Source organism: Poecilia formosa, unplaced genomic scaffold (assembly GCF_000485575.1).
Source record: "Poecilia formosa unplaced genomic scaffold, Poecilia_formosa-5.1.2 Scaffold69, whole genome shotgun sequence".
Classification (NCBI taxonomy): Eukaryota; Metazoa; Chordata; class Actinopteri; order Cyprinodontiformes; family Poeciliidae; genus Poecilia; species Poecilia formosa.
In genome coordinates, this window is record NW_006800008.1 from 364724 (window position 1) to 379943 (window position 15220).

At 37.1% G+C, this 15220-nt stretch overlaps 3 protein-coding genes across 4 annotated transcripts; 1 reads left to right on the forward strand and 2 right to left on the reverse strand.

Annotated features, from left to right (window-relative positions):
* Positions 1-5245: 5245 nt before the first annotated feature.
* atp6v1f (ATPase H+ transporting V1 subunit F) lies at positions 5246-6862 on the reverse strand. Its single transcript, XM_007555204.2, has 2 exons — positions 6683-6862; positions 5246-5663 (listed from the first exon to the last, which is right to left on the reverse strand). Exons 1-2 carry the CDS (start codon positions 6838-6840, stop codon positions 5462-5464), a joined length of 360 nt encoding a protein of 119 aa, XP_007555266.1. The 5' UTR covers positions 6841-6862; the 3' UTR covers positions 5246-5461.
* A 57-nt stretch (positions 6863-6919) lies between these two features.
* On the forward strand, positions 6920-8579 carry lamtor4 (late endosomal/lysosomal adaptor, MAPK and MTOR activator 4). Its single transcript, XM_007555205.2, has 4 exons — positions 6920-7007; positions 7105-7188; positions 8188-8305; positions 8385-8579. Exons 1-4 carry the CDS (start codon positions 7005-7007, stop codon positions 8480-8482), a joined length of 303 nt encoding a protein of 100 aa, XP_007555267.1. The 5' UTR covers positions 6920-7004; the 3' UTR covers positions 8483-8579.
* A 1001-nt stretch (positions 8580-9580) lies between these two features.
* On the reverse strand, positions 9581-15055 carry LOC103140198 (ADP-ribosylation factor 4). Of its 2 annotated transcripts, XR_001662542.1 has the most exons (7): positions 14903-15055; positions 13598-13678; positions 12353-12462; positions 12213-12284; positions 12014-12139; positions 9795-10072; positions 9581-9674 (listed from the first exon to the last, which is right to left on the reverse strand). XR_001662542.1 is itself a non-coding variant. In XM_007555207.2 (6 exons), the coding sequence occupies exons 1-6, from the start codon at positions 14967-14969 to the stop codon at positions 9986-9988; spliced, it is 543 nt and encodes a 180-aa protein (XP_007555269.1). In that variant the 5' UTR covers positions 14970-15055; the 3' UTR covers positions 9581-9985. The 2 variants fall into 2 exon arrangements, 1 of the variants encoding a protein (XP_007555269.1); XM_007555207.2 differs by having other exon boundaries at positions 9581-10072.
* Between the last annotated feature and the right edge of the window lie 165 nt (positions 15056-15220).

Below are 15220 nucleotides of genomic sequence, written 5' to 3' on the forward strand. Positions count from 1 at the left end.
CTCAATAAGAGAGTGAACTTCTTTATTCCGCCACCAGATGGCGACAAAGATCACCTTTATTTAAAACCAGGCTCCAGAAGAAAATGTTTTAAAAGCGCTTTAATTCATCAATAAGCAAAGAGAATCTTGTTGTGCTATTTGTATCAGACTCATTCAATTAAGCAAATATATATTTTTGTCCTCAAACAACTGAATAAACCCCCCAAATAGCACATATGTTTTTCTGTGATGGGTTTGTTGATTTGGTTTACCTATAATACATCTCATGAACAGTATTTAGTAGTTACAGATGGAAGCTGCAGTTGTTTTCAAGGGTGTAATGATTATAAAACATACAATTTGAATTTATTGCATATTTCATGGTGCCTTAAGCAAAGCCTTACCAGATGCAAAAGTTTTTCAGGGTGCAATGGGATAAGATGAGACCAAACGATTACAGAGCAGAGAAAAACAATCAAAGGTGATTTCATGATGTCTGTCTGCGTCTGGTCAGGTAGAAGTGGGCCAGTTTGTGATGTCACTTCCCAGGTCCGTAAGGATCACGGACAGACCCTCCTGCGGTTTCATCTCCTCCAGACTGAAGAGTTTCACCGAGCCTCGCCGTATGGCAAAGACTGATGGGACATTTTATGTCCAAAAAAGCTGTCCTGAAAGAAGAACACATCAAAATTCAGTGTTATTCTCTGTACTAACAAATATATGCTATGTAAATTCAAAGAAACTTTAATCAGAAGCACCTTCCGGATGTCAGGTTATCTTCTAGTTGTGTGATTTAAGATAATCCTGATTAATCAATTCAATAATTCCTCTCTGATTTTCAGAATCTATTCAAATGTATATGAAAATGACATAAATCATGTCAGGAAGCCAATCACAATTTGAACAAAGACAGAAAATACTCGTAGTTCACCAATTACTTTTTGATTTATTGATTTTGAATATTGCAAAGAGCTCCAGTTTGTAACTCAAGCCGTTTATTTTATATATATAAGCCACTTTCTCAAATATATTATACAAACTTAAAGATGCTTCGTTGGCCTTTTAAACAGTCATTAACTACTGCTAACGGTGTCAGCTCTAGCTTACGGCATTAGCTCCGGCTAATGGTGTTACCTCTGGTTAATATAGTAACAGTAGATCACAAACCGATCACATTTTTATATATTTATATTTCATGTATAACGGCACATAAAAATTTTTGACGGAGTTCGCCTCAGATAGCGTAAAGTTAGCTTCTCTGACAGTATCGTCTTCGGCCCAGCATGCACCGCGCAGGTGAAGAAATGGCGACCTCCATGAGTGAAAAATGTAACAAAGATTTACCATTTTTGAACTAATTATTATTTTTTTAAATCTAACAAACAAGTTGTTCAACTACCCGTGGATCCCAGTCATTCCTTTTTTTTCTAGATGTTTTGAAATTTAGGTTTAAATCTGTATAAGGTTTAAACTTTTGAAAATTGTATTATTTTGGCACTTCAGTACACATGAACCTGATTAATTAAATGGGTGACTGTTAAGGTCTGTAGGTCTCATCCAGAGTTGGGTGGTAACTAGTTACATTTATTCAGTCACATCTACTTCAGTAACTTTTTTGAAAATATGTACTTTTATGAGTATTTTTACTTTTTTATTTTTACTTGAGTAAAATTTCTGGATTCTCGACCGAATGAAAAATGTTTTAACTCTGTTTGTCTGTGTCTCATTCACCAGACACAGAAACAAACACAGTTTTGTTAAAGTTTCATAAGTTTTTATTGAAAGAAACAGGTTTGGAAAAATTTTATTATAGCTGATGATGTTACTTTATTAATTATTGTCATCTTTCTCCTTAAAATACCCAAAGTTCCAATTGACTTTATATTTTGGTCTGTCTGGTGGTGTAATTTTTAAATATTAAATATTTGATCATTTGATCAGGTCAGTACTTGAGTTAACTTTTCACTAAATAGTTTTTTACTCTTACTTGAGTTATTTTTTGTAGAGCTTCTTTTTACTTTTCCTTGAATAAAAACATGTTGACTCACTTACTTAAGTACAATTTTTGACTACTACCCAACTCTGCTCTCATCTCACCTTCTTCGATTTATTCTGTGTTTAACTTGGTTTGTAATCTTCATCTTATATAGTTACAGCTCTTGGTATCGACTCCCTGAAACAGAGTTACGGTGTTTTGAAAGTTAAACTTATGAGTTTTTCTTTCACCCACTGACGATCCCTTTTAGCCAATCAGATTATCAGTAATACGCACTCCTGACCAGGTTCCCTGAAACACACATAGACAAACATCTGGTTTCACATCTGTCTGAGAACAACACAGACAAGCATCTGAGCAGATACTGAATGTTTAATATGAGGACTGATTCTTACAGTGGGCCCTGAGGAAGAACCAATCTGGAAGACAAATACAGAGCAGTTTGAAAGTGGATGACCTGGAGCTGGAGTTGAGGATTTACAGCAGAGTTTACTCACATATAGGGAGTCCTATTCATGACAAGAACACAGAAGTTAGCAAACTGAATTAAACAACAGAATTTTCTCCTGTAGATCTCTTTTATAAAATTTAGATGACCAGGAACTTACCTGCTGTCCTTTGTCCCATTAATGTTCACAGAAGAGTCAAAACTGAAAGACGAAAGCAAAACCACAACAGGTTTGTACAAAAACACAGTGAAAGGATGAGGAGACGACGCCTGCATCACATCAACCTAATATAACATCTGTTATACATATCACAATGGTAGCTGCACCTACTGTTAAAATGTTAGAAAATGCTGAAATGAAATAAAAAAAAATAAAACACAAAATTATAAGGAGAAAATTAGAAAATATCAAATAAAACAATTAACTAAACGAGAGAAAAATAAAATCAGGAAATGGAAAATTAGCAACAAAAATAAAATAGAAGAAATAATAACCTGAGTAAAAGAAATTAAATAAGTTTCAGCCTAACTAAAATATAGTAAAATATTATAAAACTGCACTGACATAAAAATAACAAAAATAGTTTGAAAGGAATAATTACAAAAACAAAACAAAAAACTGTAGATTTGTAAAAAAAAATAAATAAATAAATAAATAAAAATTAAAAGACATTCATTTAAAGAATATGAGAATAAGAAAAACTCAAATGAAACAAATTAGATAGAATCGAAATAAAACTGAAATGTAATAAAATTGTAAGCATCAATAAAATAAAAAATAAATATTATTTTAACTATAAAGTTAAAGAAGGGGCTAAAGAACTGATAAAAATAAATTATATTTAAATGTAAAAACATTTTTCAATGTACACTGGAATAAACCACATGAGCCAGAAATAAGGAATGTTACATTTTAAAATCCAGAAATTACACTAATATAAACTAAAATGGGAATATTTCATTATTAAATAATTATTTAAGAAGCAATTAATTGAATAAATCAGAAAAAAACAATAATCAGAATCATGAAAACCTCCATAACATCGACATGACTCACCTGGGGAAGTTTGTTTCATTTTGGGATCGGTGAGGATTCCCAGTGGAGTTCCTGTTGTCCTCCATGAGTTTGGATTCACTGCAGACAGAAAACAACACAAAATGCCTCATCTGACCTGTCAGAGCAGCAGAACTGCAGAGATAAACCGAGGCTGATTGAGGTTGAACCTCACCTGGGGTGCTCAGGTGGAGCAGGAAGAGGACCAGCGGATGTAAAAGCAGCCATCATCATCATCATCATCATCATGAGGAACAGCATCATGGTGGGAAGCAGTGCGGCCATCTGATGCAGCTCCCGCCAACTGAAGGGATTTATACTCCCTCCGGCTGATCTGAGGTCAGTTTTCTGTTGTTCATTTGTAACCCCTCTATGTTCGGCTCAGGTCCAGTAGGTTGACTTCACCAGGTTCACTGTATTTATTCTGACAAAAGAGGAAATTAAATTGGTGGTTAACATCAGTCCAGCAGCTTCTGTCCCACAATTACAGACAGCAGCAGAGAAAGAGCCTGACTGTGATCGTATTTAACACAAATTTATATCATTTTTAGTACAGGAAATAAAATCATATGTGTAAGATTCAAAGATAAAGCAAACTACAAAGGAATAGCTCCCAATGAGCAGCTAGCAGCAGTTAACATTTGTAAAATTAAACATAGCTAAAATAGACAACATTAATAATGATAGCAGTTAAAAACATATAGAAAATACAGCAAAATTACTAATGAATCACTGTGTATGATTAAATTTGTCTAAAATATGTGTGAAAATATAACATTTATAAAGAAAACACAGAGCTGTTAGTTACCAATGGCAACAGAAAAAGGGGGAGGAGCCTGCAGTTCCTGGTTGCTATGGTAACCACCAATCGTCAAGCGCAGCACTGAACTTAAACTACCAGACTGAAGATCCTGGGGTTGCACAAACACTTCAGCATCAGTGTTTTCTGTCCTCCATCGAGGGTCAGCTCATGTTTTTCTGAACTTCAGCTGAAGGACAGAAAATTAATGATGAAGTTCCTCTGTGTTGGTGTTTTCAGTTCTTGTTTTTATTTTTTCTGGAACAGATTCTGAAAGAGTTAATGAAAGAAAAGTAATTTTCCCAGCAAATTCACCTCATGGCAAGAGTGTCTAACAGGACAATTAAAAAAAATCTTGAACAAACCTTGTGAAGAGTGGTGGAAAAAAGTATCTTCATACTAAAAAGCATTACTTTTTGAAGATTGCATCTACATAAATCACAAACCTTTTTGGAGAAAACCTTAATTGTTAAGCGCGGTGGTGGAGGAATTATGATTTGGACATTACAGATATTTTAGACGTTAATCTGAGGTCAGTTCTGATGTTTTTTAAAGGGGTTATAAGACAATGATCTAAAAACCTAAAATGGCATTCCTGTAACAGTGGCTTGTTTCTCCGCCATTCCAACATTTTTATCAGCAGTACATGAGGATGATTGACAGCGCTAAGACACCGCCTCCTGGATCTGATTGGTTGTTGCTGGTCTGGAACAGTTCATTTCTTCAGGCAGAAATAACAGGTGGAGGAGATTGATCTTTTCACAGATTATCTGCTCGTAACCTACTGCCATGACATGGTGACAGTTTTAACAAATATGGAAAAAACATATTTTTGTAAAAGTTAAATACTGCAGCTTTAAAGGAGTTAAGAATATTACATGTACTGATCAAATGAATGAGTCTGTGTAGAAAAGAACGTTTAAACGTAGTTGATATGTTACCTTCTCTCACTGAATATAAACAATGAACTCCACAATCACAAATATATTTTATTAATTCCAACATCTGTTACAATTTTATAAGTTAACACATCTGCACAAACACTGATGGGAGGAGAACAACTGCAGAAATACACACAAAAAAAACAATAAGACTGAAAACTGAGCATCCAGTTCCTGGAAATTTCAGATGACATGCCGTGTAAATAACCAGCGGATCAACACACTCAGCTCGTTAATCAGCCGTTTATCGGAAATCCTCTGCAGAAAACATGCCCTTGGCCCGGCGCAGGATGGAGTCCTTGGATGCGTCATACGGATGCTCTTTGGATGGGATCTCCAGCACCGCCGGGATTGACTGCATGTGGGCGTCAATGGCGTGCCGGATCATCTCGGCGATGAACTGGTTGATCAGAATGATGGCGATGTCGTTCCGCGCCAGGAAGCTCCTGCAGGAGGAAACAAATGTCCGAACAGTTAAAATAACAGGGAAATCTTAACAGGAATTAGTTCAGATCTATGAATCTGTTCAAATGTAGAAATCTGTTCAGAGTCAAGAATCAGATTTAAGTCGGGAATCTGTTCAAGACTAAGTTCAGAATTAGGAATCCATTCAAGAATCAGTAATTTGTTCAAGAATTAAAAAAAAACAACCTAAGATACAGCATCAGATTTCACATCAGAGTCAGGAATCTGTTCAAGAATGTGTGCAGAATTAGGAATTTGTTCAAGAACCAGTTCAGAGTAGGCAGTCTGTTCAAGAATAATAGATTCAAAATCAAGAATTGGATCAAAGTCAGGAATCTGTTCAGGAAGTTGGAATACATTTAAGATGTTTTAATCCATAATGAGGTAGATTGAATTTTTTAAATAAATAATCTAAATAATAAAAATACTTCCATTCTAATATTATTTTTGGCTCTTAGGGTATTCCATACAGACATTGCACCAAAATCTTTAAAAAGTCGTTTTTCTTTGACAACCAAATTAAAAAAAATATATAAGAACAATGCGATATCAGACGAATATTTACAATACTATCAATACATTTAATGAGGGCATTCTGGTTGAACATAAAGTTTTATATGCGATCAACAATCAATTAATCTTGAAAACGGTTTCATTTTCAAGAGAGTCTGGTATAAACAACAAACATATTAACATTTTGGTTAAATTGACAGTTTTCATTTTTGTGTCGTGATTAATATTATAAACTCTCTGCCAAATTACACCAAAAAACAGACTATAGGAAATAAAAACATTAAAACATTAAGTGTATGAGTTGGGAGGAGCTAGTGGGCCCGAACCTCAAGCGACACCAGATTCCATTCAGAATTTTACAAATTTAATATTCTCATCAATAATGCTGTCTTATTATTGTTGATTTCACCTGAGGTCTATTTTAATTTTGTATAAATTTAAAATGAGAGATGTGTAGATGTGAGTATAACAGTGTATCGGGCCTCACTTGAACGTCTCCTCGATCTCCGTGATGCTCGTGTCCTTCTCCACCACCAGGAAGTTCGGCTTTCGGTTCTTGTTCAGCTCCCCGATCCCACCGAGCAGAAAGCCCGTCACCGTGTCCTCGTCCCCGATCACGGCGATCAGTTTGCCTCGACCCGCCATAGCCAGCTGCTTTGGTCCAGTAGCACCACGGAGAGACGGTTCGGATCAGCAGGCTTGATCATGTGAGCCGCTGCGTCAGTGGTCACGTGAGGGTCACGCAGCGGCAGCAGGCGGAAGTGAAGCTGCAGTTAGAAACAACGAAGCGAAGCAGAAAACTGTACAGTATGGTGAGGGTTTAAACTTAATATTTTCTCCGTTTTGTTTCTTTGGAAGCTGATAAGACCTTCACGGAAGCCTGTTTTTGTTTGCTTGTTTGTTTTCCAGACGACGGCGGCTCTGACTGCGGGTCTGGAGCGGATTCCGGACCAGGTCGGGTACCTGGTCATCAGTGAGGACGGAGTTCTGGCTGTGAGTTTGGGGAAAAATACGAGCTTCTCCACGTTTAACCATTTATAAAAAGTACAAAACACAGCGGATGGAAAACCAAAAGTGCCACATTTCTCTATCGACATCTTTTGCAGCAAGCTGATCAAAACATGGTTGAAAATCAAGCAATGTTTTGTGGCAATATGATTCTGAAATTAACTCTTTTGTTGGAAAACTTGCAACCCAGTCAGGTAGACTTAGGATTAAACTTGATTTAGAAATTTAGGTGTTTGTTACAAAACGTTCAAATTTTTTGCAGTGTTAAATAATTTGGGGAAACTTCAGTAAGTTTAAATATTAAGTCACAACATTAATATTTAAACTTACTGATGTGTTGAGGAAATCCAGGAGAGCTGTTCCCACATGAGAACAGCTCAAAAATGATTAAATTATTATGCAAAAAGTAAAAAAAATAAAATAAATCTAGCTAATTTCAGAAAATGAAAATTGCGATGGAGTATTAGGATCACAATGAGAAAATAAAAATAATAAAATTATGATAAAGTTTAACTGGTTAGAATAAAGTGATAATACTATGAATTCTAGCATTATTTTGAGCTCCTTGTAATATTATTTTATCCAAGTACAACTTATTATATTTTTTCCTTTTAATTTTTTTCTTAAGTGATATTTTTTCCTAAATCTTATCTATTGATTACACATACATATTTCAAGCCTTGATTTCTTTTCATTTTGATAATTATACCTTTTATGTTTTGTGATTTTTGTATATATAATTTTTTTCTGTGAATGGTTTTGAAGTTACATATTTGTTTTTAAAAAGTTTCTGTGATATTTTTATTTAAGTATTTAAGACAATATAGTGAGATTCTTTTTTTTTTTGTCAGTATTGCACTCCCATACTTCGTTGACAGCATCAGTTGTTGGAAAGCAATCCTAATCCACCTCATTTGCTTTTGCCGTTCATCTTGGTTTGAAACCAACAAGGTTCGGTTCTGACAGAACTCCTCACCTGTTCAGTCTGCAGGTGAGCTGGAGAACGATGAGCACACTGCCGGTGTGATGATGCAGATGGTCCGGACGGCCTGCCGTTTCCGGTTATCCGGGTCTACAGACGCGCCGTTCAAACGCATGTCAGGTAACGAAGCCGCTCGTTTCACCAGAGAGAGATCTGATTGGCTCAGCAGCTAACCGACCTGTGTGCTTCATATTTGCAGTAATCCTGGAGGATTTTGTGTACGTAGTGACGATTTCAGGTCAGAAAGTGTTTGTGGTCAAACGTCAGAACAACCAGCACGAACCAGTCAACGTGTAGGAACCGGAGCGAACGGGACGAAGGCGATGGCGTCATTTTGTGATTTATTTTTGTTTATGTTGTCTGTAAAATAAACAATTTGAAACTGCTGCTTAAACTTCTGCTTTTACTGCCAGTTTTCTATGGAAATTTAAATTTGATCCTGAATCAAGTTGCTGATGAAATTCATGTAGAAGTTACAGAATGACTCAGGGACTGACTCGGCCTAATGATGGAAAAAGATCTCATTTTTAATATTTTCCCTCTGGTGAGCCAGACTGTTCCATCTTTAAGAAATGTCTTAATCAGTTCTCAATAGTTGTCTTGTAGGGATTGTAGTATATCTTGGTTGCTTTTCAGAAAGTCCTTATAGCTTAGCATGAACTAAACAGACATATCAAAGCAGAACCGGTTCGTTTTTTAAGATTCTTCCTTTTGAACTGATTCCTTTTAACTTATTCCTATTTTTTAACAGATTGTTCCCTCAAAACTGATTCCCATTTTTTGTAATATTCTCTGAACCAATTCCTGGGTTTGGACATTTTCCTTTGAGCCAGTTCCTCTTTTTGAAGATTCTTTTGAGCTGAATATTTTTGAACAGTTTCTTCCCTCTTAACATATCTATTTTTGAACAGCTGCTTCCTTTGAACCAATTCCTGTTTTTCTATTCCTGATTCTTCCTCCTGAACTTATTCCATATCCTGAACAAATGTAACTCCAAGAGGATTAATGTTATTGGTCAGATTCTTCATCAACTAATTCCTAATATTGAAAGATTGAACCGACTCCTTGGTTCTTACATCATAATCTTCTGATGTACCGATCATAGGTAGGATCTGTTCAAACTCTCCTTAAATGAGCTGCTTTTAGTTAAAATCACATATGGGATCATTTGAAAATCAAAGTTGGTTCTAATTATTGATCAGCAGGTCAAATACTGAAAAATCCTATTTTTTTCTGTTCATTAAATGCATTAAACTCTTGACTAATTTTAGTCCACAGATACTAAAACAACCAATGTGTATTGTTTCATTCTTGTAAAAAAATAAAAATAAAAAAAAATAAAAAGCAGGTCAAAGGTCAAGGTGAAACTTTAGTGAAAAAGTGCACTTAAAGACATCTGAGAAGAAAAAAAAACCTTTATTGCATCGTTGTTGCGTCTGTTTCTTCCTCTTCACACTGATAAGGAATGACGAGGCCGTCAGGTCCGGCTCTGTGGAATGAGTCACATGACCAGGTAACTGTCACCTGTTGTAAGCCCCGCCCCCCCTCTCCCTACAACATCTGGTCACATGATCTGGAGTTAAAACAGATTAAAAGAAAACAAACAGACCTAACAAACAATAGAAGAAGAGGATGATGGGAAACCAGGTGAGCTCAGAGTCCATGACATCACTTCCTCCTACAGATACATTTATAATTTAAAAAAACAAAAACACCCCAGAAACAGTCCTGTGAAATGCTCCCCATCCTCCCTCCTCGGTTTGTACACGGTGACATCATCCTGCTGCTTCCTGTAGGCGTCTAGCGTTTCGACAGCTCATTGGACAGCCAGTCCAGACCCTCGTAGAGACCCGTCCCCTGAGTGGCGCAGGTGGCCTGGACGTGCCACTGGAACCAGAAACAAACCCGTCAGAACCAGAATCCATTCAGCATCAAAGCTGCAGTTTGTGACTTTTACTAAATCATGATTTTTACTTATTTGTTAAAATTGTGAAGGTTTAAAATGAGGAAGGAATGTGAAAAGATTAATCTTCACGTCCTCCCTAAGCTACTATTCAAGAAGAAAATCAGAGCCAGTGGGTGGGTCTTAGCGCTGTCAACCAGCGTCATGTACATGCAGCTCAATGTGCTAAGGGTGGAAAACCGCCTTACGTTTGGGAAAACCATTTATTGACAGTTATCAGTGGCTATGCTAACTAGCTTTAGCATTAACAGCAGGCTAAGCTAGCTGCAGGGTAGCTGTTTGAGATGCAAATCTTTCACTTTTGATTTGACTCCAACTTTTAGGGTCACGATTTGATTCAGAAACCAATTTTTCTATTCAAACAGCCACGAGATTCTGTTTAAAGCAGAGCACAAAGGGTGATGGACAGCACTAAGACCCGCCTCCTGGCTCTGATTGGTCATTTCTATTAAGAACTGGGAGGACTGGGGGAAGGCAGAGGAGCTCCACTTTTCCACAGATTATCTGTCTCATAAAATGTTTCAAAAATTGGTAAAATAAAAATTAAAGTTACATACTGCAGCTTTAAGAAACACAGCATACTATAAATTTCTAACAGGAAATACGTTTGCCAGGAAATACAAATAAGGACAATTCTTACTACTGAAGCGCAAACAGAACAGAACACATATAAAGAGTGACTCATGTGACTCTGTTACACTTCAATAGGAAGTGCTACAAAAAGTCCTGACGCAAGAGGAAGGAAAGACGTGAAATGTTGGTTGCATCATTTCTGCCAAAGGGAAGGAAAACTGTTTTATTGCACAAAAAACAAATTTCTAACACTCTGAATTAGAGAACAATAACTGTCAAAGCTTCAAATAATCTTTAGGAGAAATGAACTGAAGAGATTTAAGAGATTTGTCCTTTTCAGATTTTACCAGGTGTGTAATGCACATTACAGCCACCAGGAGGCAGCAGTCTCTCAACTAGAGCTGAAGAAATGGAATAATATGTTTAAATGTCACAATGACAAGTTTCACTGGACCATAAACTGTCCCAGAAATTCTGTAATAAATTATATTATTATTTTGAGTCCATTTTTAAGTAATATATTAATAATGACATAACAATTCAAGTTTACCCTCCAAATGAATAATAAACTTTAATTTTCAACAGGACTGGAAGATATTTTAACTATATCAGAAGTCCAGACCTAATTCCAGCTCTGGGTTTGTGGCAATAAGATGAAAAGTAATTATTTTTAACATTTTCTTTGAGATAATGTGAGAAAAACGTTCAGACAGCAAAAAAATCTAATTCATCTGAGCTGCTTAAATGAGCTAAATACTTACTGCAACGAGGAATTATTTCAGTTAATAGATTAATCTCGATTATACTGACAATTAACTCGATAAAAATTGTAAGATTTTGCACATTTTTAATTTACGCAATATTAGAAATGCATTAAAAGATACAAATAATTCAATTCCAATCTAAATTTTATTGCCTAAAATGAAGCAGAGCATTCCTTTAGTGAACGATCGATCATTTGTAGCAAAAGATGCATCTGCATCTTAATTCCAATACAGTGTAGGGATTATTTTATTGATTACCTGATTAATAATTGGACAGGAAAATGTGCTAATTTGAGTTTTTGTTTACATAATATAAACAAAGTGAAACTTTTAGGTAAAAATGTTTCACAGTTTTGGCTAAATTACTGCTCTGAATGTGTTGTTATTTCAGCAGATGGCCTTTTTTGCGTCTAATTAATCGTAAAATAGTTGACAATTACTTCACTAATCGATTATTCTCAATACCACCCTGTGTTAAGCTTCCCACAGCTCCTGTTCTGCAGGTGGTGATTGTAAATCCATCCTTACGGTTCTGCTGCGCAGGCTGTGCAGGCCCAGTTTGTCGGTGAGTTCGCTGACTCCCATGGCGTTGGGTAGATCCTGTTTGTTTGCAAACACCAGAAGGACGGCGTCCTTCAGCTCGTCTTCCTGGATCTGAGGGAGACGGAGTCATGTGACCCGTGATGTCACCGATGACAGATCATGTCTGGATCTACTGACCACTCACCATCTTGGAGAGTTCCTCCGCCGACTCGGCCACTCTCTCTCTGTCGTTGCTATCCACCACGAAGATCAGACCCTGCAGGAGAAGAACCGGGTCAGAACGTCGGTAGTCGCAGTTTGAGCCTGCGCCTGCGGGGGGCGTACCTGCGTGTTCTGGAAGTAGTGCCTCCACAGAGGTCGGATCTTGTCCTGGCCGCCGACGTCCCACACCGTGAAGCAGATGTTCTTGTACTCCACCGTCTCCACGTTAAAACCTGAAACACGCAGCAGCCGTTAGCAAGCGCCAGGTCAGGCCAACATTTCTGTTGACTGTAGAACCAAATCAGCTCAGTGGAAACATGGCAATTTCAACAAGAAGTCTTTGCACTAGGATTAGGAGGTTTTTTTTTGGCTGTATTGAAATTGGTGTATTTTGCAAAATTGCAACAGAAATCCTTTTTTCGCACCACAGAATTCATGCGATCAACAATCAGATGTTACTACTGGCAGAAACGACAAAGAAGACGACAGGAAGTGGTTGGAGGATTATGTTTTTTAATGAAAAACTTATTCAAATGATTTTAATTATATTTCTTATTTAATGGAAACAAAATGTAAAATTGTGTTTTTTCGACATTAATGGAATACTGACAAAGTTTTGCGCTCATTTGTAATAGAAGCAGAGCTAGTCTCTCACTGAGCGCATGCAGTGAAATGGTCTTTCAAACACCAGTTTAAGGAAAAGAGTTTCCATTCATGCAGATGACGCTCTATTTATTCCTCCAGATATTAAATCCACATTTTTCTAAAATGTCACAATAAGTTGGTAACATTTTGTTAGGTTCGCTAAACTTTCTACATTTGAAGCTTTTCTGCAAGGCCCTACTCTTTGTTTTTACGACTTGCCCCTCTGGTTTGGGGAGTTATGATACATAACCATGGCAACAAGGTATTGCTTTTACCACCGGGAGAAGCTGATTAGCATCTGAAAAGCTCAAACAATACCTGATCGGCAACCAAAAACCCAGAGGAGCTGAAAATGAGGCTTCATGAACGCAGAGCAGTGAGAAGTCTGTCAGACGCAGATTTAAAGAGGAACGGCAAGAGCAAAAGCAAATGAGGTGGATCCACTCATATCGATGGAAAGTTTAGTGGAAGGTAAAAGTGAATATAAAGCAGGGCTGATTTGGAAATGAATGTTCCAGAGTATGAACAAATAGAGTAACTGGAGTCAGGAATTGGTTGGTTACTGATACTCCTGATCTGATTCTGTCCTAATGGACAAAAATAAAACTCTGAAGTTCACAAAGGTACAATGCAGTAACAACCAATAATCAATATTTCATCTCATCAACCCTCCTCCTGTTGACCTTTGAGCATTTAGCTGCTGGAATGACGATCTGAGCTCACCGATAGTTGGGATGGTGGTGACGATCTCTCCGAGTTTCAGTTTGTACAGGATTGTTGTTTTTCCAGCTGCATCCAGACCCACTGAAACAAGCAAAGGCAGAATGTTTCTGATTACCGACTCTGATCATTTGGTTCATACTTACTGGTGTTTAAATGGTATATATGTTATGTAATCACACACATCCTTCTACTAAAACAACTATGTTATTTTGGCCAACTTAAAATGGCCATTTATGTAACAAGAATAATTGAGACCAAACACTGACCCCTGTTGGACACCACAAGTAATGGACAAACATTTTCCTGATGGTCAGATCTACTTCATCTTATGTAACTTTTCACCCTAAAAATTCAATATTTTTTAAATATTTGCAACTAATTCTTTACTTTTCTGTTCTTTAAATCTAACAGTTTGTGAACAGACAGACACACAAATCCACAATAACAGAAAAGGATCCAGAAACAACAAGAATTCATCCAGAACTAAACCTTCAAGGCAGCAACTTCAGGACTGCGCCTGAAAACTGGACTCAGTTTCCTGAAAACAGGAAATACACCACATAAAAACAAAACCAATCCACAACTTTATTATGGTTTAAAAATATATGTATATTTAGAGATAATGTTCAGATCTTCGACTCACATAACTAGCTATAAAATAAATACAGAGTTTAATGCAAGTGGATCAAGAAAATAATCCAGGCAAAATAATTTAATCCAAATGTAAAAACATAATATCAGTGGATCCTGACTATTGGAGATCAAATCAAAACTGGAACCAGTTTCAAACAAATGGACACAAGCTACTGGACGTGAATCCAGCTCAACGCAACTGGATCAACAGATTAAGGAGTTGATCAATGACAAAACTGGATCAATAGCAACAGTAGAAGAGAAAAACTGATACGAAGTCATAAAGACACAAGATAACCATTTCTAAAAGCAGAAAAACTACACAGAAACTAAGAGAACTGTCTCTAAAACTGACAGCAGCTTGATTCTGATTATTTCTGACTGGATCAGAAGATTAATGGAAAAAGACTAACTGAATCTGACAGTTTTAACAGATCTACCACTCCTTCCGTTTAGCTCTGACCGTTAGCGTCTGCTAACTAACTTAGCTTCGATTTGGTCCGTTTTCTTTAAAAGTCGCAGTAAAACATAGATCAGCACGAACTTAAACCGGGTGGCAGCGTAAAGTGTGACCGTTGAAAAGCAGCAGTTCAGCTGTAGAGTTCGCTTTCAGTCAGCCGCCGGTAGTGGCCCAATCAGATCGGAGCTAGTTAGCCTAGCCCCAACGCTTACCCATCAGTATCCTCATCTGTTTCTTCCCGAACAGCCTGGAGAACAGAGACGAGATGGTCAGACCCATTTTTTAATCAACAACGTCTTCCACAGAGGCAGCCTGAGTAGATGACAAGCTGAGGGTGGGAGTTCTTAGGCGCTTAGCCCGCTGAGGCTGCTGTCAGAACCGAATAACAAGCCTAGAAGAACCGGATCAGATAGAATTGTGGGCGCTACTCCTCCTTGGTGCCACGTCCAGGCCAACGCGGAATAAATGACGTCACGACTTTGAAACAACTTTATTAACAACTCCAAGAACAATGATGCGTTTGGGTCCCC